The 27,516-nt window shown below is 34.5% G+C and overlaps 1 protein-coding gene across 2 annotated transcripts in view; it reads left to right on the top strand.

Moving 5' to 3' along the window:
• WDR35 (WD repeat domain 35) overlaps positions 1 to 23,989 on the top strand; it is a 34,218-nt gene extending 10,229 nt beyond the window's left edge. Inside the window, exons 6-28 of one of the 2 annotated variants that reach the window (XM_070955652.1) lie at positions 966 to 1,096; positions 1,572 to 1,737; positions 2,590 to 2,735; positions 3,740 to 3,865; positions 4,252 to 4,437; positions 4,957 to 4,989; positions 6,146 to 6,206; positions 7,095 to 7,239; positions 7,631 to 7,700; positions 7,935 to 7,988; positions 8,851 to 8,960; positions 9,286 to 9,496; positions 10,132 to 10,212; positions 10,312 to 10,448; positions 10,874 to 11,077; positions 12,011 to 12,157; positions 12,486 to 12,618; positions 13,975 to 14,085; positions 18,694 to 18,858; positions 19,985 to 20,125; positions 21,135 to 21,291; positions 21,739 to 21,979; positions 23,489 to 23,989. In XM_070955652.1, coding sequence (XP_070811753.1) covers positions 966 to 1,096; positions 1,572 to 1,737; positions 2,590 to 2,735; positions 3,740 to 3,865; positions 4,252 to 4,437; positions 4,957 to 4,989; positions 6,146 to 6,206; positions 7,095 to 7,239; positions 7,631 to 7,700; positions 7,935 to 7,988; positions 8,851 to 8,960; positions 9,286 to 9,496; positions 10,132 to 10,212; positions 10,312 to 10,448; positions 10,874 to 11,077; positions 12,011 to 12,157; positions 12,486 to 12,618; positions 13,975 to 14,085; positions 18,694 to 18,858; positions 19,985 to 20,125; positions 21,135 to 21,291; positions 21,739 to 21,979; positions 23,489 to 23,642 — 3,110 coding nt within the window. In that variant the 3' untranslated portion in view covers positions 23,643 to 23,989. The remainder of the gene's footprint in view (positions 1 to 965; positions 1,097 to 1,571; positions 1,738 to 2,589; positions 2,736 to 3,739; positions 3,866 to 4,251; positions 4,438 to 4,956; positions 4,990 to 6,145; positions 6,207 to 7,094; positions 7,240 to 7,630; positions 7,701 to 7,934; positions 7,989 to 8,850; positions 8,961 to 9,285; positions 9,497 to 10,131; positions 10,213 to 10,311; positions 10,449 to 10,873; positions 11,078 to 12,010; positions 12,158 to 12,485; positions 12,619 to 13,974; positions 14,086 to 18,693; positions 18,859 to 19,984; positions 20,126 to 21,134; positions 21,292 to 21,738; positions 21,980 to 23,488) is intronic. The other variant, XM_070955661.1, reaches the window with a different exon arrangement.
• Positions 23,990 to 27,516: the final 3,527 nt, after the last annotated feature.

Here is a 27,516-nt window from a genome sequence, read left to right as displayed (position 1 = left end):
GATCTTCCCAATAACTCTAATTTTCAGATTATGTAGGATTCAAAATTTATTTCAACTGTGCAGTTTTTCTGTTCAATATACAAAGCTGAGGGAGGAACCCCAAAAAGTGTAGGGGACATGAATGTTCATATGTCCTTGAGTGGTAGAGGTTAAATCATATATTCCCATATACTGCTTCAAACATTTCCATTCCAAGAAAAGTTACCATCACTGGAGTGATTGCTCTCCAAAAAGAATATGCCACTATTTTTCAATAACTTAGATTCACTGGGCAATATCTAACCACGGAGAAGATATTTTCTATATATTTTATCATTTGTTTCCCTATTAAAGGAAACATTTGAAATTAAGTCACATTTAAGTTTTGCTTTCTCAGTACATTAATATCATTTCTAAATAACCAATTAGCTTTATTAGAATATAGATAGGCATATATGTTAATGTATAATTATGGGGATGTACAATACCAGGAAAACAATAAAGCCAAAATAATATGATTTTATTACAATTCTATTTCCGTTTTTGATATATATTCTTAAAGCAGTTAATGTCCTAATTCAGTTAATCTCCTAATTTAGTCAGTGTGAAAGGAATAGTTGTGTTCCAAGAATGGAACCTTCCTGTCTTCCACAATCCCTTATATTTTTTATACATTTAATGTTGAATGAAATGATCTGGAACAGAATGGTATGTAACAACACAGCACAAAAAGGAAACTGAAGACTGAAGAAAACTTATCAACAGAAAGAATGACATATTTGGATCAAAGTTTATATATTCAAGAATATATATATGAGTAATTTTGAAAAGGTAGAACTTAGAGGGATGCATTGATAAAAAAAGAAATAAAGCTTTCATTCCTGTTTAAAAGATAAAATTATTTGCAAATTTCCATTTTTAATATTTTCAGTTTTGAACGTTTTGTTCTAGTTGTGAGATGCATTGAATTTATTTTCCTTTAAAAGGAAATCGTATTTGGGGAAAGGATTTAAAAGTACAACTTCACCATGTTGCATGGTCTCCAGATGGTAGAACTCTACTCTTTGGAATGGCCAATGGAGAAATACACATTTATGACAAAAATGGGACTTTTATGGTAAGTTTAGAGATATATTCCACTAAGTAGTCACCTTTTGAATACCTTAGTATCCAGTTGTTAGAAATGTTTTTCTAAGCATTCCAGCCCAATCTACAGTGATAGAATATAAAATCATGATTTTTAAATCTGCAATTGCAGAGTTTAAAAAGATTTTTCCAATCATCACAGGGATTTAAAGTAATATATTATACTATTTAATATAGCACAACACAGGGCTGATAATTAGCCTATTTGTGAAGTTGATTTAATATTTGTGATATATATATATATTCAATTCACTTTTTAAAAGAACATTGTGATTTACATATTAATATTAAGCTGATTGTATTGTTATGTGGTTCAGGTTTCTTCACTTAACTTGCGAGTAAGCTCAGTTAAACGTTTGTTAGTTAAATAGTGTTTCAGCCTATCATACAATAATTAGATTTGTGAAAATATATATTTACCTGTGTATATTGAATTACTATTACAGATGAAAATGAAAATGAACTGTTTGGTGAATGTAACTGGAGCATTCAGCATTGCAGGAATCCATTGGTACCCAGGAACAGAAGGCTATGTAGAACCAGATTGTCCTTGCCTTGCCATTTGTTTTGACAATGGAAGATGCCAAATAATGAGACATGAGAATGATCAAAGTAAGCATACCTTGTGGTAAGAGTTGTAAAGAAGTACCATAAATTTAATTGCCTAAAGATGGCTGAGAAAATATCTAAAGACCCCTCACATTCTCGTCATAAACTTCTCCCCTCAGGACACCTCTTTAGGCCATTGCATGCTAAAACAATTGGCACAAAAATATTCCCCCCCCCCCCATGTTATCATTCTGTTAAACACCTAACTCCCAGAGCACTGTCTTATGTCTAAAGAAATTTACCCACGTAGTAGGGCTGCATTGCTATTATCCTGTATTGCTATGAAAGAGCCATGGTGAGGCAGTGATTGGAATGCAGCATTTTAGGCTAATTCTGCTGACTGCAGGCTGCCAGCAGTTTGGCAGTTTGATTCTCACCAGGCTCAAGGTTGACTCAGCCTTCCATCCTTCCGAGGTCAGTAAAATGAGGACCCAGATTGTTGGGGGCAATATGCTGATTCTGTAAACTGCTTAGAGAGGGCTGTAAAGCACCGTAAAGCATTATATAAGTTTAAGTGCTATTGCTATTGTTATCCTTCTCATCCTTTTCATTTTTTCATCTTTTCCTATTAGTATTTTATGATTTATCCCTTGTTTGTATCTTATTATTTATGATTGTGTCTTATAATTTATGATCTATGACTTATCATTTTGCTGTTTGTACGTGCACTGAGAGATTATGCTCTGGAGACAAATTTCTTGTGTGTCCAATCACACTTGGCTATAAAGAATATTCCATTCCATTTCCATATTTCATTCAAGGGATAAATATTATAATAAGAATTATCTTTCCATTAATATATTTGTATATGCCCTTTATATCAGTATTTGTTTCTTTATTTAAAACAATAACCAGATCCTGTCTTAATTGATGCGGCTCTGAGTGTTGTGAGCATCCAATGGAACCACTGTGGCAACGTGCTGGCTATTGCAGGTGTCCAGAAGATACCTGTGCAAGATAAAGATATAAATGTTGTGCAGTTCTATTCTCCATTTGGTGAGGTAAAAATTATGGATTTTGTGGATTTTCCTATTTCTATATTCAGTGTACAATAAAAGAACCAAATATTGATAGTTGAAAAACCAAAATGTTCAAACCGTGCTCCGTGAAAGTGAGAAATGATAGGGTAAAGGCAGAGAAATATTCCTGAAACTTAACTTGCCACACTACCAATTTTCGTCTGTAACATCTGGGGTAACCAGTCCAAAAGACTTACAGACTGCCTTTTGTAACTTGTGTACACAAAATGTGGATGAAAAAAACCCTCCTTTTAATATTCAAGTGATAACTGATGTTCAACAAGTTTGGCAGAAAAACAAATAGGACAGAGTTTTCCAAAAGTCAAAAAATTGAATGCTTATACTGTAAAATGTGCTGTGAAGATTAGCAATATTGTAAGGTTGAGGTGGAGACTATTCTGAATCTTTCTGCCAGTTTGTATAACATACAGTACTTATCATTATAGGTGAACTGAATGAATGGACAGAAAGAATTTGATTTATAATTCAGTTGTAGTGATTGTGAAGATATTATGAATGACTTGTATCCTCTAACATTAGCATTTCTAATGTTTTGTTTAAAATAGTTACAGTTGTTTTTACTGTGAAGTGCTTATCTAATTCCAATGTATATGTGATTTTCTCAATCATTTTCACATGATTGAGATGATATTTTTGTCATCTGGGTTTCTTTGCATTTATTCAAACCTGTTAATATCTGATTTTTTTTTACAGCCAGAGGCTCTATAATTAATATTCAAAACAGTAAGGTTTACATTGGAAGTAGTCAACTTTCAAGTAATTTATTCACGTAAATATGTAACATTATTAGGAGATACAATTTTTTAAAATTTAAGAATGAAGACAAATATTTTTCAAGATTTTTCTTAGCTCATTTAACCTCTTTCTGTAACTTCCAAAAAAATATTCAATATGCTACTTATTTATTTCTATTTTCAAAATACTTCTAATAGTATGCGGCTAATTTATGGTTGATGTCATTTCAGCATTTGCGTACATTAAAGATTCCAGGGAAACAAGTATCGGCTTTATCTTGGGAAGGAGGTGGTTTAAAAATAGCATTAGCTGTTGATCAGTGTATTTATTTTGCAAATATTCGACCAGACTACAAGGTAAGGAACATGTTAAAATATTATCAGATCCTGAACAGGTTTTAATTGAGCATCTACTTGCTACTGTATTGCTTAATATGTTTTTGGGTGGGTTTTTGGTATATTATAGTTCACTAGTTATGATTATTTTTATTATTATAAATTCTATTCCAATTATTGGAATTGTGATTCAGAACATCAGTTTGGGGTGTGTGTGATAGGGTGTTTCCTTCAAGACCCCTATACTATTCTAACAAACAATAATTATCTGAAGCGTTCAAAATTTTAAATGGGATTAATTATCGGTATGAGAAAGATATTTGTCAATGTTAACTTTATAAATACATTTCTACACACTGTTTTGCAACGTTATTGAGGAATTTTAATAATATTTTTTTTGTTAACAGTGGGGTTATTGCACGAACACAGTAGTGTATGCATATACCCGACCTGACCGTCCAGAATATTGTGTTGTCTTTTGGGATATAAAAAACAATGAAAAGTATTTGAAATTTGTCAAGAGTTTAATCTCCATAACAACCTGTGGAGATTTCTGCATTCTGGCTACTAAAGCTGATGAAAATCAACTACAGGTATTACTCCTTATTTTATAACCTTATCTGTTAGTCCAACTAACAGATCTTTCTTGATCTATAATTGAATTCTTAACATGAAATTCTATATTGTTCCTAGTACAACAGAACATATAAATTGGAAAGGATATTATAGGTTACCTAGTCTAATCCTCTGCTCAGTATAGAAATCCCCTAAACCATCTCTTGATAGGTGCCCATCCTGCCCGATTTTCTCCAGCAAAGAGTGTACCACTCTTCTAGGCAAATTGTTCTGTTGCATAATAACACTTACCATTTGGAAATTCCTTCTAGTGTTCAGCTTGTACTACTTTTGATTTCAATGAAGTACAAGTCCATTCCTTCTGTACCTGACAGCATTTTAGAAATTTGTAAATTTTTACCACATACAATAGCAACTACTTCAGAAATCGAAATGATTCAGGCAAGAATGTTCTGCTATACTTAGCTATAACAGCTACTGCTTTATCTTCTGAAAAAAAAATCATTTCTCATATCTCTTGTACAATGCTTACAAAGGAGGAGGATGAAACAGAATCCGTTGGTGGAATGGTAAAACAATTCTTTTTAAATGTTGCCTTAATTGATAGGGTGGTGGTTATATAATAATACATCTATCAAAATAGCATTTTCTTACAATGCAATTAGTATAAATCATACCTCAGTTCATTATAATTTCTGGAATTGTCTTTTCTTGATTCACAGATATTGCTAGATGAGAAAAATGACTATCTACTCACAGGGTGAAATGGGTCGAAATGCATATATCTACACAACTGTCTTTAGTTCTCTGGAAAAAAATGTTTATTTTATGTTTGTTTTATTTTAATTCTTCAGAACAGATATTCTAGTCTGGTTCATGATAGATATTCTAAATGATAAAAAATAGTAAAACAAACAAGAAGCAAAGTACAAAGTAATATAAAAATCAGAAAGACATGATTTTTAGACCATGAATTCTACTCTCACTTTAGCCGTGAAAGCCAGCTGGGTGACCTTGGACCAGTAACTAGCTCTCAGCCCAACCTACCTCACAGGGTTGTTGCTGTGGGGTAAATAGGAGACTTATGGGAACGTGGGCACATATGGGGAGACTTAAAGGGTCAGAATGGACTAAATAAGCTGAAGATCAAGACCCTAGTGACCTGTACCAAGGTGGACTGGTAAACTTATGTTAACTCTGTCCAGAATAAATTGAAACACGAGGGACAATGGGAAGGAAGAAGAGGCTAGAGGCCTCTAGTGAGGAAATCTTGAAATTAACACAATCTTGGAAAAACCTCCACTTTGTAAGATTGTCATATTTTATGTGATTTCATTTTTCTCACTTGAGATTTTGTACTTCTTTTGATTATGAATGATAAAATTGGGGGGGGGGCTTTGTATTGTGCAAGAATATATACTATATATTGTTGTACAAAGGAAGAGGTTGATAGCTCTCTTTACATAATACTGGTGCTTCTATTTATGAAAAGGAGTCTTTTAAACTCTTATGTTTATTTTTTAAGTTGAAAAGCCTTTAATGTAATATTAATAAAGTATAGGTATTGCTGCTTTTTTCTTCTCCAGTGAATTAAAAATATGTTTATATTTTCAAATAATAAATTGTTCACTTTGTTCTTTATGTAATCCATGCAGAATCTTGGCTTATATTGGAGAGGGTTGGATTTCTCTTGTAATAATTGCATGTGTTTTTATTTTTCTCTAGTATGTACTTGTGCTTTGTAATTCCATTGGTACACCCTTGGATCCAAAATATATAGATATTGGTAAGCAAATATTTAAAGTATATCTGTATATGTTTGTATGAACATTATTCTCAGTCTGCTGTCCTCATTAATAGTAGTTGTTTGGTAGACTTTTTGTTACAAATTACAAGTTGTTTTACTTAGGCTTTTCTGATTTCTGCATTGTTTTTAAATATATTTCCCTAGACCCAGTTCCTAAATTGACACAGCATATGATATTCAGTATAGAATAAGATAGATCACATTATAATAATAAAGATGGACAATATTATATTCTTAGTGTCAATGTAGTCTGTGGCTGAGAGACAGCCTCTTATATAACTAATATAATTTACATCACTAATCTTGTGAATTGGTGGATAAGATGTTTATTCTTCCAAACTACAACTCAGACTACAAAAATATTTATGCTTTTTAAAAGAACTTTTTTTTTTTTTTTAATTTGATTTATATGCCGCCCTTCTCCGGAGACTCAGGGCGGCTTACAATGTGCTCAGCAATAGCCTTCATCCTTTTGTATATTTATACAAAGTCAGCTTATTGCCCCCACAAACTGGGTCCTCAATTTACCTACCTTAGAAAGGATGGAAGGCTGAGTCAACCTTGAGCCTTGGCGAGATTCGAACCTGCAGTAGTTGCAGGCAGCTGGTCTTAATAACCAGCTTAATAACAGGGTGCCTTAGACCACTGTACTACCAAGGCTCTTATACTGCCTAATATGTTTAATTAAGCCACAATTTTGCAAAAAGCTATTCAATGTTACTGTTCATTGTTCACATCTGATACTAGATGAATTTGCATCATTGATGGGCCTTTTCTAATTATTATTTATTTTATCTATTATTATGTATTTATGCCACCCATCTCCTTTGTATGGTGACCCTTTAATTTGTGTTTTTTGTGTAATAGCCCCACTGTTTGTTACAGTGACTAAAACTCAGGTTATAGCAGCTTCAAAAGAAGCATTTTATATCTGGCAATACCGTGTAGACAAGAAGCTCACAGCAATGGAAATTAATCAGGTAGCACGGACCAGAAAAGAAGGCAAGGAAAGGTTTGTCCATTGGTTTTTTATTTTATGACATTTGATTAATAATCTTAGCAAGAGAAAAAATACTTTCTAGGAGAAGGATTTAGAAAATCACACTCACATTGATGCCAAGAACTTGCATGACTGTGTCCATGTAGTCACCAAAAGAGCAAAAGCAATTTAAAGGAATGTTTATCTAAAAAGAATTAAAATGGCCATTTTATGAATAATTGCAAATACAATTGAAATAATTTGTTACTTGTAAATACCGGTAGATCTGTTTTGTAAAATGAAAGTATGCTGATATTAGGAGTCACAATTGGAATTTAAAACTCTTATTTGAATAAGTTCTCCCAAATTGTTGTACACTTTCTCAGTGTAAACTTCAATGCAATATTTGCTTGGTTTCTTTCAGGATTTACCATGTGGATGATAGTCCTTCTGGAGCAGGTGATGGAGCTCTTGACTATGCTAAGGTCCTACAAGTAAGTTCCCCTTTAAAACAGTAGCTGAATTCCAGGTGCCAAGTTTGTTTATGGATTACTATTTCCATCTTAAAAATGAAGTCACCTTTCTTATTTAAACAGACATGTTCTGTGTTATAGCTCAGCAACATTTCTTAATGTTATTTCACCTAACCTAGTGGCTTGCTTTGCATCTTGTTCTAGAGAAATAAGTTGATTTTACCTATTACACTGTTATTATTTATATGGTTTCAGGGAACAAGGGATCCTATTTGTGCAATAACTGCATCGGATAAGACACTGGTTATTGTAAGTAATAGAAAAGTAATTTTGCTTTATTTTACAATATTTGTTCTTTGCTTTTCAAATATAACGGTTCTTAAAGCAGTTGAGAAGAGTAAAATTAGTTTAAAAGTAAATAGTGTATCTGGTCATGATGGATTTGAATTTATATATTGTACATATATTGTACAATTTATATATCGTACAAACAGAATTGTACTAAGAATAGAGAAAAATTATAATGAAAAGTAATCTGCAACAATGCACACACACAGAGTATAGTACTTGGTACTTTAACAATATTCTAATTAGTTTATTGGAAAATTGAAGGCCAAGTGTTTCAGCCTAACCCCAGCAGGGATTATAATATTTTACATAAAAGTACAATGCAACCACATACATGAAGAATTTTACACATTAAATATTTTTCTGGATAATAATTAAAATAACAGTTAAGAAATGTAGAATTAGAGCTATGCATCATTTGTATATAGATAAATTGACAGACAAAATTTAGGAGTGAAACACAATAATCCATTTCAGGGAGAAAATCTGCATAAGTATTTTGCATTTTGTAGTTTAAGTATCAGGCTTATACCAAATGTAATAACAGTATTTTCTTAATTATGACTAAAAAAGCCGCTATAATCATTATATGTTTTGAAGGGAGGAATGGTAGATGCACAGGCAAAAAGATCTTCCATGTCAGTTTGTTAGGCTAACATGCATGCGGGAATGCACCAATTATTCATTTAGCCAGTTATTAATTTAATCAGAATATTAATGCAGAAGTTTTTCCAAAACGTAGCAAATATTTATTAAATGACATAAGTGCCTCTAATGAGGAACTGTTTTGCTTCATAGTGCCTCACTATTTATTTTTGCCTAGGGAAGAGAATCTGGCACCATTCAGAGTTACAGGCTGCCCAATGTTGGTTTAATTCGAAAATATATCCTAAACTGTCGGCCCTACCAAATGTCTTTGAATTGCAAGTCTAGGTAAGAAAAGGTTTGTTATTAAAGTGATTCTCAATTTTTTAGTTACAATTCTTATAAATCGGTTAAATGGGTCTTGAAGGATTGTAGATAATGTATTATACTGAAAAAAAGATTTTAAAAGAAGTAAAGAACAACTATAATGGGAATGTCAAATTTTGTTTAAACAAATATTCCTATTCTCTATATTTGTATTACAGAGCAAACTTCAGTTTAAAATTCTTTTTGTTTTTGCTGAAGAATTATCCAGATAAAATGTTTGTTTTTAATTTAACACTGAAATATTAATCAAAAGTATTTTTCCCCTCTGCATGTGTTATGTTTGTAGTCGTCTAGCTATCATAGACATGTTAGGATTGCTGACTTTCTTTGACTTGGATACACGAGTAACTGATGGTTCAGGATGCCAAGGAGTCGGCGAACAACTCAAATTGGAACGCAGAGATGTCTGGGATATGAAATGGGCCAAAGATAATCCAGATTTGTTTGCCATGATGGAGAAAACAAGGATGTATGTGTTTAGAAACCTGGATCCTGAGGTAGAGTAACTAACAATAATGAAAAAAATATTAATTTAATTGTGATCGCTATCATCACCGCCTCTTTAAATTTCAGAAAGAAAATAAGTAAAGGTCATTTAAGTGGGCTAAAAGTTCCTTGAATAATCATTTTCAAAGAGTTGTTCCTCTTTTGATTTTTGCCACTACCACCACTTCCTTGCCCCTCCATCTAACCATTTATAAAGTGATAATTGAATTAAACATTCATTTATTGGGCATAAAAATCCAGAACAATAGCAACATTTGGTTTAGCATGGTTTAACTTTAAAGATAGGTTATCATTTTGGAAGGTTACAAGTAAAATATAAAGATTATTTCTCTGAGGGTTTGAAATCATCTTTGATTATCCTTCAGAACAATTACAGTCATATCTGTTTTAATTGATACTTTTTATTCTCACTCTCCTTTAGTCACTGATTTAAAAGTTTCAAGTATTTGGGGAGGGGGGTTGTACCTATGGTGTTCAACCCCTTGAGAATTGTAATTGCATGTGTAGAAACTATAATAGCATGGGTAAAAATCTTATTAAGCAGGATTCAAAGAGACTTTGTAGAGCACTTCCAAAATGCATTTAAGTTTTTCTTTTACCATTAATTACTTTTATGTATTCCAAGGAGCCCATTCAAACTTCTGGATATATTTGCAACTTTGAAGATTTAGAAATCAAATCTGTCTTATTGGATGAAATATTAAAGGTAAATTTTTAAAAAAATGTTTTTAATAAAAGAAAATGCCAGAGGCAAAAAAATAGCTTGATTGGAAATGAGTAAGAGTTTTTTTTTCTATTTAAATAGAATCCTGAACACCCTAATAAGGACTGCATAATACATTTTGATACTAGATCACTACGAGATGCACAGGCAATTGTTAAAGAGGCAGGGATTGCAGAATCTTCTCAGTTCATTGAAGAAAATTCACATCCAAGACTTTGGTAAAAATCTATTTCCATTTTTTTTCCTAAAGTGTTTATGTATTATCAGTATAATGATTCATAATGGTAGCTAGTCCCTAAAGATAGGAGGGATCCTTTTAGAAAGTGGCAATGGCTTGTGCTCTTCCCTGTCACCTTTCCTATTGACTTCCTGGGGAAGCCAGCAGAGAAGTTTGCGAAAGATTATCACGGGGCATTTACCAAATGGTTGTAAGTGTGAATGCATTGCCAAGTGCCCAGATTTAATCACATGACAATGGGGCATTCTAATGGCCATAAGGTTGGGGACTGGTTCATAAATCTTTTTGTTCAGCACCATCATAACTTTGAACAGTCACTGAACAAATGTTCATAAGTCAAGGACTATCTGTATTCCAAATAAAGGTGATATCTATGTAGATATAAAATATGTGTACTTTATACAGGCGTCTACTGGCTGAAACAGCTCTCCAGAAACTTGATCTTCACACTGCTGAGCAAGCTTTTGTACGGTATAAAAATTACCAGGGTATTAAGTTTGTAAAACGCCTTCACAATCTCCAGAGTGAAGCACTTAGGCAAGCTGAAGTGGCAGTTTATTTTGGAAAATTTGAAGAAGCTGAAAGAATGTATTTGGACATGGATAGAAGGTAATTGTTCTAGATAAATTTAATTAAGAGTAAAAAAAAAAAATCCCAAGTATATAATAGCATTTGATGGAGAGAAGACATGTTTTTAAACTGATTAATTTTAAAGTGTGAGTGCATACATAAATTACATTTCCCAAACTGGACTCCTTAGAAAGACTAACAAGAACATGAAGCATGAAGAAGGATTACAGAAAGGTCAAAATGGCCAATTTAAATTTGCAGCATTCAAATTATTTGCTTGACATGAAGTTGTTTTCAGAGGTGTCCAGAGATGTCTAAATAACAAAAGCAGCTTTGTGTTGTTTCTCCCTTCAGGCTCTGCCCCTTTTGTACATGTGTGTGACATTTTGACTCATGTATAGAACAGATGGAGTTGTGGTACAACAACATGAAAGCTGCTATTGTCACTTACCCCCTCCCCGCCACCCATTGATTATCATCTTTGTTATTAAAACTGAATATTTTGCATAGCTTTGACATAGCTTCACAAAATTCAGAGCATTTCTGATCATGATCCAATAATTTCTAAAGCTGGTTTATGTAAAGCAGACCATTGTTACTGCAAATGATGCCAAAGCAAAGGAGATGAGATCTTGATTGTCCACTGAGATGAGATTTAAAACAATACTGTCTTCATTTGCTACCCTTTTTTCCCCATTCAGTCCTGTCTGATTCTTGGAAACTGCCTAGACAAGTCACTGAAATTTTCTTGACAAGGTTTTTCAGTTGTTTGCCCTTGCTTCCTTCTTAGGGCTGAAAGAAAGTGACTGGCCCAGGGTCACCCAACAAGCTTTGTGCCTAAGGTGGGACTAGAATTCATGGTCTCCCGATTTCTAGTCTGATGTCCTAACAGCTGATGTCCTAATGGCTACAACTAAGAATAAATGGCATTGGTTTTGTTTTGCTAAAGTTGTCTACTTGTCACATTTACAGAGATCTTGCAGTTGACTTACGAATGAAACTAGGCAATGGGTTTCGAGTAGTGCAGCTGTTGCAAACAGGCTCAGGCCATGGAGACGATAGCCTCCTTGAACAGGCACACAATGAAATTGGAGAGTACTTCGCTGATAGACAGAAATGGTATGCTTGTAACTTCCAGTTGTAACCAATTGTGATTGCGACTGACTTTTTTGGTTTTGCAAAGCCAAAATGGAATAGTTCCACGTATTTCTCTGATTGTAATTTTAATTAAATTGTTTGCAGCAAAATAGAGCATTTTTCTTTTGAGAAACTGAAGTATAAAATGACTCTAGTGCAAAATCTGTTAAAATTCTGTTACAGAATTATAAATAACTGGACATTTTTTTCTGAAATCATGCCTTTGCTTGATTACACCTTGAGTATTCATTATACATTTAACAATATTCACAAACCATCAGCCATTTCCCTTTTTTTTTCACCATTGTAGGGCAAATGCAGTTCCCTACTTTGTACAAGGTAGGAACCATGAGCGTTTAGCTGAATGTTATTATATGCTGGAAGACTATCAAGCATTAGAAAATTTGGCTAACTCCCTTCCGGAAAATAACAAGTTGCTTCCAGTGAGTATAAAAACCAGCTTCCTGGGATTAGTTATTGTAAACTGCTTATCTTGAATGAAATCGATTAAGAGCCATAATAGCTCAGTGGTTAGAATGAAGTATTGCAAGCTAATTCTACCATAGCTAGAAGTTCAATCCTGACAGGCTTAAGGTTGACTCAGCCTTCCATACTTCCAAGGTCAATTAAATGAGGACCCAGATTGTTGGGGGGCAATATGCTGTCTCTGTAAACCGCTTAGAGAGGACTATAAAGCACTGGGAAGCGGTATATAAGTCTAAATGCTATTGTGAAGTTCTGGGAGAATTGTTTCTGGTTACATATGCTTAGGACTATATTCTGTATTTTATTGATTTGAGCAAGATTTTTTATCTAAAAAAATAAATCCTTACTTCTCCTACCAGTAGCCTGATTCTACTGAGGGTAATAATACTGAAGAAATAAATGGAAAGTTTAAAAACCAGGTTGTTCCTCATGTTGAAAGGGAAATCTAATAAAAAATATAATGCCATCCAATAAAACTTAAAAACGATATTGTTGTCAGAGTTTGTTGCAAAAATCAAATCCAGAAAGCACACACAGGCAGACTGATGCACAGGATTCATTAACTTCTTTATATACATAATAATACATGAAGTCAATTTACAATATCAACAGCAGATTTCTTTCAACCTGGTAGCAGTTACAAGCAAAACACAAGCAGAGCAGAGCAGACTAGTTTCAGTTCAGAGTTCAGAGCACACAAGCCCAGACTTGTTTAGTTCTCAGCACAGAATCAGACTCAGAGCTTAAGCTGCAGAGCTTAAAGCAGCAGCCACGCCCAGACTTCTTACTTAAATTTCTGTTTCTAAACAGCCCCCATTGGCTGACTTAGTTGCTATGCCTATTCATTGGCTGACCTTGTTGCCATGTCTCCATTCCAGTTCATGAATATTCTGACAATTTTTTGTCATATATGACCTTCAGAACAAAAATAACATCAGTCATACTCTTAACACATTTTTAAGATCGAATACCCAAAGGGGCTGTGGTTATGAAATTGCTCTCTGTACATAATAAAGCAAAAGCAAAACAGCACAGGTTATACTTTAAATTTATAAAACTTGATATATTTATGTTAACTTGATATACTTCTATAAGTATATCAAAAATATAAAGAATAAAATACCAGAAACAATGGAAATAATTATTCCCCTGATTAATCTTGGTTACTAGAATATCACATTTTGTATTTCTTTCATCCCAAATGAGTTTCTTTGCTGGCACCTGCCACATTCAGTTTGTTAGAAATTAAGAAGTTTTGATATCGTATGATGCTACTCTTCTAGAATGTAACAATACCTTTCCATATCTTTTAGGATATAAGCCATAAATTTGTTACTGTGGGAATGTGTGAACAAGCTGTTGCTGCCTTTCTGAAATGTAACAGACCAAAGGATGCAGTGGATGTCTGTGTAAATCTCAACCAGGTAAAAATATAAGTATAATATAGGAGACATTGTTTGGGGGAGCTTGTCCATATTAATTTAATGGTTGATTTCAAAATAGCTTCCCTTTCAGCTTCAACTGGCAGATAAGAGATTGAATATATAAGAGAATATAACAACCTAGGGATTTATGTGTCTTCATATTCTGTGTCTCTAATGGCCAAATCAGAAATGACATGAGAAATATATAATCAGTTCTCTTACTGTCTAAAAGCATGTTTGGAAACACGGGGATCAGTTTGAGAAGCTTAAAAGATTTTTTTTCATGGGCCAATCCCCAAATATCAAACATACACTCCATCTATTTTTCAGGGGAATACACAGGTTCTCAAACAATTAACACTGGTGGAAATTAATTCTCTTCCATGGTTCCATTCAAAAGTTATTGCACAACTAATTTTAGAAACATAATGGAGGTCCAATCTAGGTATCTTTTGTCTCACATAGTTTGGCTACTTGTTTAAAATATGTTGTTGTGGGTAAGGAGAAAAGATACTGCAGCTAAACTAGGGAAGGGTAATCCATGGATATGCAACCTCGTGCCTCCATCCCATTTGCAGTCTCAAAAACACCATCTGAATCAGTGGGAACAAAATATTTGATCAACCCATTTTTGTGGAGGTTGGAAGAATATAAAGGAAAAAGGACCCATTTTGCTGTCTAAGTAACCCTAAACTTGCCCCCCCCCCAAGTTTGGTGGTGAATGCTAAGGGACAAAATGTTTAAAGAACCAATTTCACCTCTTAAAAACTCTTAATCTCCCTAAATGACAAAACAGTTGAAATTTAATTATTGTATCAACTATATTCCTGCTTTCCTGTATGACAAAAAATATTACCTTCAAAAGTAAGTACTACAGCATGTACTATAATGGTAGATGAATAGACAAATATTAAAAAATGGTGATTACAGCTGTAGCTGGAATTACATTGTTAGTTAGGAAAGAGATTAATGCAGTAGCAACACAAGTATATATTGATTCTCATGGGCATTTTATTATTATTAAACTTCTTCAAGCAGCCCATTTCTCTCCTTTTGAGAATCTCAATTACTTTATCCAACCATAGCCGTGTTGCTTTTTCATTTCCTTTCAACTCATTCTCTCCTCTGTATATTTATTTTGTAATTCAATCTAGACCATCTTAATGTATTTGTTTTGTACTGGGGACTCTCTCTTTCTCTCCCCCCCCCCCCCCGTCTCTCTCTCTCTCTCTCTCTCACACACACACACACACACACACACACACACCACACAATACACACTCTCTTTCACTCTGGGTCTGTTTTCCTCAAGTTTATTACACCCACTATTCTCTTTTGTTTTATAACACACAGTTGTGATGCACCCCACAGTCACTACTTTCATCTTACTGTTACGTTTTTCCTATCTTACCAAATTCTGATTTTCATATAAAACAATGGAGAGAAGCAGGCTGTTACGCACAACCTTTTCCCCTCCTTCTGATAAACATTCTTTCTACAGGCATTTAGTAAACATTCTGCTAAAGTACACAAATTAATTCATGTACAGGTGATCCTTGGATTATTTCCATTCGCTCAGCAACTGTTCAAAATTATGATGGTATTGAACTAGGGAGATTTACTAGTCCTCAAAGTTCTGGTTGCTGTAGCATCCCTACGACATGATTAAAAGCTGAATGTCAATTTCCATCATTCCAACTTCACACAAGCAAATTCAGTGGTAAAGCCATTAGGAAGTTGGAAGTCATGGTCATGTGTATTCCTTACCTAATGACAACAATTGGAACTGCAAGAACTGCTATCACTAAACAATAGTCATGTGGCATTGTGCTTTATGGCCAGTTTATTTAGCAATTCCAGTCCCAATTGCTGTTGTAATCCGGGGACTACCTATCCTCTATTTTTGCCATTGATAAAAGGCTAAAGCAGGGGTGAAATCTAGCAGGTTCTGACAGGTTCTGGAGAACCAGTAGCGGAAATTTTGAGTAGTTCGAAGAATCGGCAAATACCACCTCTGGCTAGCTCCAGAGTGGGGTGGGAATGGAGATTTTGCAGTATCCTTCCCCTGCTACACCCACAAAGCCACACCACACCCACAAAGCCATGCCCACAGAACCGGTAGTAAAAAAAATTGGATTTCACCACTGGGCTAAAGTCTTTGATTGTATGGATCACAACAAATTGTGGCAAGTTCTTAAAGAGATGGGAGTACCAGACCATCTTATTTGTCTCTCGAGAAACCTGTATGCAGGTCAAGAAGCAACAGTGAGAACTGGACATGGAACAACTGATTGGTTCAAAATTGGGAAAGGAGTCCGGCAAGGCTGTATATTGTCGCCCTGCCTACTTATATGCAGAGCACATAATGAGAAAGGCGGGACTAGATGAATCAAAACTTGGAATTAAGATTGCCAGGAGAAATATCAACAACCTCAGATATGCAGATGATACTACTCTAATGGCAGAAAGTGAAGAGGAACTAAAGAGCCTCTTGATGTGGGTGAAGAAGGAGAGTGCAAAAGTTGGCTTGAAATTCAACATTAAGAAAACTCAGATCATGGCATCCGGCCGTCTCAATTCCTAGCAAATAGATGGGGAAGAAATGGAGGTAGTGACAGATTTTATTTTCCTGGGCTCCAAGATCACCGCAGAAGGGGACTGCAGCAAAGAAATTAAAAGATGCTTGTTCCTGGGGAGGAAAACTATGGCAAATCTAGATAATTTACTAAAAAGCAGAGACATCATCCTGCCAACAAAAGTTCCTGCGAGTCCCTTGGACTGCAAGGCGATCAAACCAGTCAGTCCTAGAGGAAAGAGATCAATCCTGACTGCTCTTTAGAAGGCCAGATCCTGAAGATGAAACTCAAATACTTTGGCCACCTAATGAGAAGGAAGAACTCACTAGAGAAGAGCTTAATGCTAGGAAAGATTGAAGGCAAAAGAAGAAGGGGATGCCAGAGAATGAGGTGGCTGGATGGAGTCACTGAAGCAGTAGGCGTGAGCTTAAATGGACTCCAGAGGATGGTAGAGGACAGGAAGGCCTGGAGGAACGTTGTCCATGGGGTTGCAATGGGTTGGACATGACTTCGCAACTAACAACAACAAATGTTTTATAATTGGTCACTCCATTTTCCTGTCAGACTAAAAGTTAATTTTCAAATCTATACTCTTCATTGCATCTTACATTTGACTAACCACATGGCATTATTTGCATTCAATATGTATATTCATGTCCCTGACAAATATATCTTTAATATTACCATAATCATTTATTAAACATTTATACATAAATGCATTTAACTATTGAAGAAATATCACAGATATTTGTCTTATTTTCTGCTCCAAGTTGAACCATTCCTTAGGCTTTCCACATGTATAAGAGTAGTGCAGTAGTATACTATAGTACTCTTAATCAGTCAGTAAGGAACTACCAGTCTATATTCTCACAAAACATTCTGTAATAAAAGCCTATTCTGTTTATCGTGTTTTCTCTAATCCAATAATAAATGTACAATAAACTTAATTTCAATAGAAGAGAATATCTGTAGCTCATGGTTTAGTAATTGAGTCCATGTAACAACTCAATTAACACTAAGGCCTGCAAAATTTCGTTTTCACCATCATCCATCTTTCTATGATTTCAATTGTTATTTTTGAGGTTTTAGATTAAAAACTCAGTTCTAGCTCCAGTGATACAAATAGTGAATTACAGTCCTCAAATTATGACTGCAACTGGGATTTGCAGTCATAATGGGACTGCAACTCTGGAATTTCAGTCATAAATTGTGATAGTCATAAGTGGAGGGATCCACATCATCGGGCCCAATTTTACAGCTGTTCTTATAATGGTTGTTAAGCAAATCACACAGTAAGTCTGAATCCATTCTCTCAGATGGGCACTTTTTTGTCAGAAACCAGCAAAAAACTTTACAAATTATGGTCATGTGACTATGGGACTCCAGTCATAAATGTGAGCCAGCTGCCAAGTACCCAAAATGTGATGATGTGACTGTGTGTGTGTGTGTGATTTTTTATGATGGCTGGAAGTGCTTTACAGTCCGCAAAGCACCCTTTTCAAGGCTGTCGTAACTCCAAATGGTTGTTAAATCGAGGACTACCTATATGCTACTTAAACTGTCACCTTATCACAAAAGGCAGATTTTTCCATTTAAAATACCATTTAGTAAATCTTGTAATTCCATGACATCTAATTATCTTAAGAAGCATGTAAAAGGACATAACAATAATTTTAAGTCTTTAGGTTGACTCAGCCTTCCATTCTTCCGAAGTGGGTAAAATGAGGACCCGGATTGTTGGGGGCAGTAGGCTGACTCTGTAATCTGCTTAGAGAGGGCTATACAGTACTGTGAATATAACTCTTAAGCGCTATTCCATAGAACATGTTTATTTAGCCCTACTTTCCCACAATTCTGAGAACTGTGCCACAAGATTGCAGCCCTAATATATCCCTACAAAATGAAATGTACCCATGACCTAGTAATCCTAAAGTCCCCTAGATTACTTTCTCTGATAAAAGAGTACATTTATTTAAGACTTGTTCCTAAATTTAGATTTGCATTGATTAATGGTTGTTGCTTTTTCTTCTAGTGGAGTAAAGCTGTTGAACTAGCTAAGGAACACAACATGAAAGAGATTGGTTCTCTTCTTGCTAGATATGCGTCTCAGTTATTGGAAAAGAATAAACCTCTTGATGCCGTTGAACTATATCGTAAAGCCAATTATTTCTTTGATGCTGCGAAACTTATGTTCAAGGTACTATCGTTAAGGGATATCTGGACAAAAAAGAGAGAAATGGAGTAAACAGTGATGTTTTAAAAATATCTCATGGAATAGATTCTTCTTTTTCTGCTGCAGAACATTTAGGGCAGGTTTTGGCAGATAGAAAAGTGTATTACGGAGCATAGCTTGATTTTAACTATTTAAGAAATTAACAGTTTTTATTCATGGTAGATTTTTCAATTTGCCATTGATGCTTTTATTACTAGTCTTACTACCTGTGTTTCCCCAAAAATAAAACCCTGTCTTATATTTTTTTTGAACCCCGAAATAAGCACTTGGCCTTATTTTCAGGGAGATCTTATTATTTTGGGGCACGTGGAGCAAGATGGGGCTCTTCTTGCCGTCTTACCTGATTTCCAACTCTGCATTTAAATATTTTCAGGGAGGGCTTATATTCGGGGGAGGCTTATTTTAGCACATGTGCTCAAAAGCCCGATTAGACTTATTATCAGGGGATGTCTTATTTTCGGGGAAACAGGGTATATATTTTATCTATTAAAGCGTTTACAGGCTTAAAAGAGATTTGGTGCATATCATTAGCATCTATCGGTTTGTTCAGCAATAGTTTTATTAAATTAGAAGCTGCTTTTACAGCTTGTTTTTTTCTATATTTTTCTGAGTCACCAGACCATGAGCATGAAGACTAACCATGTGTGGTATTTTTGACAGTTTTTTGGATGAAGGTTTATGAATATACCTTTAACGTTGTATGCCTGTGATATTAAACTTGATTCAATTTACCTTTTATATACAAATTAACATTTGGCTCCTAACTAAAAAAAAAAAAAGTACAGATGTTTTTCACTCCGTCCAAAGACACCCATATTATGCCTATTTTTCCATTCTGCAACAGTGTTTGTTATGGGTCATATTCAGCTTAAGAAGAATGCAAAAAAGACTAATTAAGCAATCTTTTGCTTCCAGGCAAGAGAGAAAATTGTTAAGAGGAAAACAGTTTGGAGTATTGTCAGTTTTTCACAAATGTCTGCGTAGGATACTTTCAGATATTTACTGTGCAAAATACTTCCATAGTCTTAGTTGTGTATATGGCACTGTAACTAGAAAATAAATCTAATTTGTAATGTTTGCCTTTTTAAAGATTGCAGATGAAGAGGCTAGAAAGAGAACCAAACCTTTACGGGTTAAAAAGCTATATGTCATGTCGGCTTTACTTGTTGAACAATACCATGAACAAATAAAAAATTCGCACAGAGAAAAAGTCAAAGGAAAGACTTCAGAGGTAATATTTCAGAAAACTTCATCATCTCTGGTGTGAGTGCAAGGAACACCTATCAGAATAGAGCTGTGAAGTATTTCCATAACATGACAATTCACATGTCCTATCAATATTATCCAAAAATATTTAGAACACCCTTTGGAAAAATGGTTTTACAAATGCATCAAGTCAAAGTTATATGTCAAAATAGCATAGATTCCTCACCATAAGCATTTTGGAGTGAGAATCTGTAAGATGGTGGACACAACATTACGGACCATGCCCTGTCCCTTTTTTGCATGTTTGTGATAATTGATGCACAATCAAAACACTTACTCCATGCTCACCATCTTGCAGAAGCCACTGCTGCTCCTCATGCAGTTTTCCTTTGTTTACATCTTCCATAAAAAAAAGGGAAATCTTGGAACGTCTAATGACACTTCTCCCTTAAGAAAAGTTCTAATTAGTAGGAGGAAAACCTTGGGTGAAACAGCTTCTTGTTCCCTTTTATTGATATTTGATTGTATAGAATGTGGCCTCCCACTTCTGAAATGAATAGATTCTGTGCATCGGACCCAAATAAAGAGCTGTAGTGGCACAGTGGTTACAGTGCAGGCTACTTCTGCTGACTGACAGCAGTTTGGCAGTTTGATTCTCACCAGCTGCAGGTTGACTCAGCCTTCCATCCTCTCGAGGTGGGTAAAATGAGGACCCAGATTGTTGAGGGCAATATGCTGACTCTCTAAACTGCCTAGAGAGGGCTGTACAGCACTGTGAAGCGGTATTTAAGTCTAAGTGCTATTGCTATTGTTAATTATGTTTGTTTTTTATGATGAATGTGTAATTTAAGATATAAGCATGGGCTTATTTCCCTTTAAAAGGTTTTCCTGTTTATACTTTGCTGCCGTACAACCTAACATTGTTATATAGCATGAATTGCATTATTACAATGCACGAAATGACGCTAACTTTAATGTAAATAATAGGCATGCTATCGCTTGTTTACTTTCATTTATTACATCTTTTATGCCAGGCTACTTCAGCACTAGCTGGCTTGCTAGAAGAAGATGTTCTTTCCACAGACAGTCGCCTGATCGATAATGCTTGGCGAGGAGCTGAGGCTTACCATTTTTTCATACTTGCCCAAAGGCAGCTGTATGAAGGTTATGTGGATACAGCAATGAAAACAGGTACAATGACGTCTTTCTTTTTCGCTTTGGATTCATGGGGAAAATTTTGTGTTACGTATGGAGTCCTTAAGCAAATGTTTTCTATGTTGCTATTCTGTATATCTGGAGAAATTCTTTCCTCAAAAAAAACCCTACTAAAATCACTGAAGATCTAAAACTCCTAGCCAGAATCATTTATGGCTATTGACTACTTAAGTAGTCAACAATTGTATTCTGGATGTTGAACATATTTCTTCCAGTTTTTGGATTTAGTATAGATCTTAAGAGTTCTCTTCTATGCAGATCTTTCTTGTTGCTTGTATTAAACCACTTCATACTGTGGATCACAACAATTGGATGCCAGCCAATGGTTTCAATGCATTAACATAGGAGTACTTATGTACCAAAACTGCTTATTTAATTTAATAGGTGGATATGTTCTGAATCTATTGCTTTCTACATTAACAGCTCTTCACTTGAGGGATTACGAAGACATTATTCCTGCAGTAGAAATCTATTCCCTATTGGCTCTTTGTGCGTGTGCTAACAGAGCATTCGGGACCTGTTCAAAAGCCTTTGTTAAACTGGAATCTTTAGAAAATCTTAATCCAGACCAGAAGCAACAATATGAAGAGCTTGCTCTGCAAATATTCACAAAACACTATCCTAAAGATAGCAAAAAGTCAGACTTGGATGGTCTTCTTGAAGAGTAAGCATGGTGCTCTTTCTTGTAATTACAATACAATATTCTGAGTTTGATGGAAATCAGTGGTGCAACAGAAAGAAATATTGTAGGTGATACATATTCCCTTTCCTTCAGAAGTTCTGTGTGTTTCCAAAGTCTATTTGGATTAAGGGAGAAAAACATAGGAGAAGGGAGAGAAGAGGATTCTCCCTTTGCAAAAGCCTTCATACAGTGTTGAAAAGTGTTCTTTATATAGGTTGGTCCTCATTTAGCAACAATTCACAGTTATGACAGGGATGAAAAAGTAACTTTGAGACCCAATCCTTGCGTTTACAACCTTTGCAGGTCTGTAAAGCAAAGGGAAACTGAAGTAAGTTCATAAACACAGTTGGAGTTTCACTTAGTAATCGCTTCCCTTACTGATTGAGGTGCCAGCCCCAATTATGGTTATTAAATGAGGACTACCTGCACATCTCATTTTTAATGTATTCTTTCATTTTTGAAATAGTGATGGGGAAAAAATGAAAAAAAGAACAAAATGCAAAAATAAAAATGCATACATATTTTTATAGTGAAGTTAAAATACAACAAAGGAAAAAATACAATATATCATTTTATTTAGTTGTAAATAGTTACAATTCTATATATAATTTAATGCAATTATTCAAGTACGTATACATATATTTCTAATACCTGTATATAACTGGCCTGCTCTTTTAGCTTACTATATTTTGTATAAATGGGTTCTATGTTTTATTATACTTCATAGAAGTCTACATCTAGGCAGTCCATTTATAGGTGGTAGTTAAGTCCACAATCCATGGAGTAAAAGGTCATATATTTACTTTTCCAATACTGCAATATTGATCATTTGGCCATTGTAAGGGCATGGAGAATCCATTTAAGTTGTCCAGTTATTAAATTCCAAGTACTAGGTATGCAGTTCAAAAGAACATTATCATCTGAAAATTTTAGCTTTTGTCCCACAATCATATTTATACAGTCCACTAATTTCCCCCAAACATCCAATCAAAAGTGCTATGTATGTATATCCTAACGTTGCCCTATTTGGAAAATTAACACTAATTGTTGGCTTCCATTATTTAATGCTTGACAATAGATAAACATATGATACAGCTCCAGATTGGGAAAACCAAATCCTCATTCATTCGTAATTGCACTTTCTGTAAAGATATTCTCAGAATTGAAGAACCCCATAGTAATTTTCTAAACAAAGAATTTATTTCCTGGAAATATTTGTCACATATATAAATGGGAATTCCTCTCAGAAGATAAATTAATCTAGGAATAATACTCGTTTTGTGAGCATTCGTCTTACCTTGACACTGCAATTATTTTAAAAATAATTGTATTGCGATTCAAGCTTCTTCTTTTTTTAACCAGTCATATCTGTTGCATATTGATGAAATGTTTGTAATCCATATTTGTAATCTTAAATTTGAATGGATGGCTAATATAGTTCTATTAACATTGACATCTTATGGTACTGTTTTTCTTCCTTGTGTTTTATAGGGGAGAAGGAAAGCTTCCAACATGTGTTGCTACAGGAAGGCCCATCACAGAATATCAGTTTTGGATGTGCAATAAATGTAAGCACTGTGTCCAAGCTCAAGAAATCAGCAACTATAACTTCTGCCCACTCTGCCACAGTTCGGTGGCCTATTAAATTATGCAGGTGAAAGCAACCATCTGTGTCCATTAATGAAAGTATTTGCTCCTGGTGGAACTGGAATGGGGAGAATTCCCCTCAGAATAGCTTTTGTTACATTCTCAAAAGTTGTCCCAGGGGACCTAAACTTTGGGAAGCAAGGGACAATACAGGGGGAAAGGAAGAAGGAAAAAGAAATAGATCCTGATGTGTCTTTATGCATTAATTAGAAATATACATGGTCTGAAATACCGAAGGGAGTTACAAAGAAAAATAATCACCCACGCAAGAACAATTAAATCCATTCACTCTTATTTAAAAAAAATTAATTTGAATCCAGCTTTAAAATAGCCAACCAGGGAAGGGTTTTTTTTTTTTTTAAAGTATCCTTAAAATAAGAATTTGATATAAACAAATATTTGCTTTCTTAATTTATTCTTTACAGGGCTTTGCCTTTGCAATATTTCTTTGCATGAGTCATATTCTATATGTGGAGCATTTTTTGAAAGGTTGCGGGAAAGGTAGAGACAAATTTTAGTGGGAAAGGACTACCGTTAATAGTTTTGACCGAACAGCAAAAGTCATGATCACTTTTTTCACTGAAGTGCAGAATAATATATATATAAAATAAATATAGGTATGTCACTTCTTCAGCTCTTCACTGAAAAGATATCAGTTTAGTTTACATTTTTTAAATATGGGTATAAATAAAGACAAATAAAATGCATGGGTTGGTTATTGCCAACACTTGAAGCACTATCAAAATATTAGTCTCTTTGATCAGCTGTTTAGGCATTGATGGCAGAAGTCCAAGCCTTCTGAAATAGCTTACATTTTACATACAGGGTTCTCGGTCAAATTCAAGGCATGGCCTCTTCTGTGAAAAGTCTGGGAGAGATCTATAACAAGAGGAAATGCTTGGTTCAGAATATTTAAAGCCTATTAGCCCTTTTGCTCTCTTTTTCCTGCTCTGATCTTCCTTCAACACTTTGCTTTTTTCATAACATTATCTCCAAAAGCAGCAAAGAATGTTGCAACATTAAGTATTGGAGTAAAACAGCATAGCTAACAGAAGTTTTGTATGAAAGCTGACTTAAATTCTTGATTACTTGAATGTTCAATAGAAACACATTTCTTACATGAAAAAGACGATACATTTGTACAAAACCACTTGCTCCAGAATTTTGTTTATGTTCGTTGCATTATATGAGAAAAGAATTGTTTCTTTTTTAAGTAATATTTATATAACTTACCTTTCTTTTCTGTAATAATATTGAAATAAACTGTTCAAAGAAATCAATATATTTTTCCATGAAGAAGAAACAACTGTAAATGTAGAAAACTAAATAAAATGCATAAATAAAAATAAAAACAAATACATGGTTTATTACATAAAATATCGTTACATATATTATCCTGGAAATAATTTATTTAATAATTAAAATAATTTCCAGATATATTCGGAATTTCCTATTCTGTTTGTATGTTCATTTCATGGTTCATGTTCATTTCAAGTTCATTTTTCAATAAATTAAACATAAATCAATGATCAATACACTCAATGAATGTATTAATGGAAGATAGGAATTCCTGTGTATGTCTTCAACTATGTAAATTATCCTGGATTACACATTATTGAGCAATACATAACCACTGAAAATCAATTACTATTCAAGCCCAACTCTCTAACAGTCTACAGCAGTCCTAGCACAATTTCTACATTAATAATGTTAGTTTTGGGGTATAAACTTTGTGGAAATATATAGTTAAGTGCATACACTGCAGACATGGTAGGAATAAGCTCCTGATGATGGGGACAGAAATTACTCGAAGGTTGGGAATTTCTTTTAATGAAAACCGAAAAGAAATCAATTTAGCTACTGTGCATTAGTGGTGAACTCTTAAGATGAGCAAAGTCGTTAAAAGCTGAATGGAAAGCTTAGAAACCTAAAATGGGATTGTATAGAGAGGAAGATGAAAGAACAATGATATTTTTATACAAGTCATGACCACTGCATTGTACTAGTTTTAATATTTGATAAATAAGCTGCTACAGCCCTTTGGTAATTGGGATCATATCTCAGACACTGTATAGTGGATCAAAAGACCCATCCATCACTGGAGAGTGATCTCGTAGAGGGGATTCAATCTAGGTGTCCTTTTCTCTGATCATAACAGCAGAACAACAGCATTGGGACTGATGATAGAAGCTAGAAGCTTCAAAGCCCTTGCTCCTCAATAATACTCAAGACGTAGGAGAAAATTGGAATGTTTAAGAAAGACCGCACTCTGCCTATATTTTTCAGGGGTGGCTCTTTTTATTGATATAAACATATATAATTTAAACAGGAGCACTAACGAACATGTTTTCCTTTTTGCATGAAGCACAAATGTCAAGGAAATAAATAAAGACAGCATTTACCTTTAATAACTTGGAGAATGCACAGTGTCAAAACAACCAAAATTCAGGGATATGTCACTCAGTAGTTAATTCCACGACATACAACGGTTTCAGATAGTTTGCATCTGCTCTTGCAAAGGAATGGCTGAATAATATTTATGTCCCCATAATTACAATCTACACTACCTAAGCAACACGCTTAATTTACAATGTGTCAGTATTTCATTACGTACTTCAATTTTTCAGAGGTCAATAACTTACCAATTAAAAGGCTGCATCAGCAGGAAATAAGATATACTGACAACTTATGTCTCTTAATTTGTTTTTCTTCTAGTTCATGACAGAAGAGAAACTATTAAATTTACGGCAACATTTTGTCATATGCTATCTTCAAATTGGCTTGCTTCCTAAAATTAAAATGTTACTTGCTTCCTAAAATTAAAATGTTGGCTCTCAGAGAAGCAGCTAAATATATGCATATGCACATGCACACACACAGAAGCAGCCAAAATATAGCCACTGTCAACCTTACAGAGAGACCACACAGGAAACAGGACCACAAAAGCCAATTCTATGTATTGTAAGTTACATTAACAGGAACTTACAAATCTGTAAATTTTCCCACCATCACCCTTAGATTAGTGTCCAAGAAACTAGGGATGGTCCCTCCAGCATCTCTTGTTCTGTCCATTATACAGCTGCAGGCTATGCTGTCTCTTCTCTGACCATTCCCTAGGCAGCATCTGTTTGTCCCATCTCAGGCCTTTCCCACATACCATTACAGGCACTTGTTAAATAAGGAATCCTTAATAGATTACTCATCCTTAACAGAAGTTGAATTAAACTTTGGTTTAACAACTTATTTTCAGAGATAATAACACTTAATTATTTTCGTGCATAGATTTTGAGCTTATTAATTGGACTGTCCCTGCTAAAATAAGGCAATGACCCAGGTCCACTATATTAAATATGTATATCTTCAATATTCGGCTTACAGCCAATACATCAGTGTTAGGAATTTTAAACAAATCTGCCAATAAACAATACAAAATCTTACTTCAATTGTTAATACGTAATAATTTTATTGTAAATGGACTGTGAACTATTGGATATCCACTTGGATTGAGTCTCCCAGTGTTGAAATAGCGTCTCATCCACACAATGCAAACAATTTATGGAGCAAATTTGATCTTCACAATGAGCATTTGATCAACCAGAAAGCTATTTTACATTATTATTATTCTTCCTGATGTTTCCTTTTAGAAGAAATTGTGTAAACTAAATCAGTGCATTCATGTGATTATGATTTCATTATGCTATTATTTACTAAGTATGATCAATATGATTTGTGTGTATTATGTTAACCACTGTGAGCTGCTCAGAGTTTTGATAATTGAATCAGCACAAAAGCAACCTGATACAGAACATACATAACTGTGGAGCAGGATAATGTTGAGTCTGGGTTACGACTACCTATGGTGAAAAGCAGTT

Source organism: Pituophis catenifer, unplaced genomic scaffold, assembly GCF_029215685.1.
Source record: "Pituophis catenifer annectens isolate HBS135680 unplaced genomic scaffold, rPitCat1.0.hap2 SCAF_1, whole genome shotgun sequence".
Lineage (NCBI taxonomy): Eukaryota > Metazoa > Chordata > Lepidosauria > Squamata > Colubridae > Pituophis > Pituophis catenifer.
Note: the sequence above shows the minus strand (reverse complement) of the source record. Positions and strands in the feature narration are given on the sequence as shown.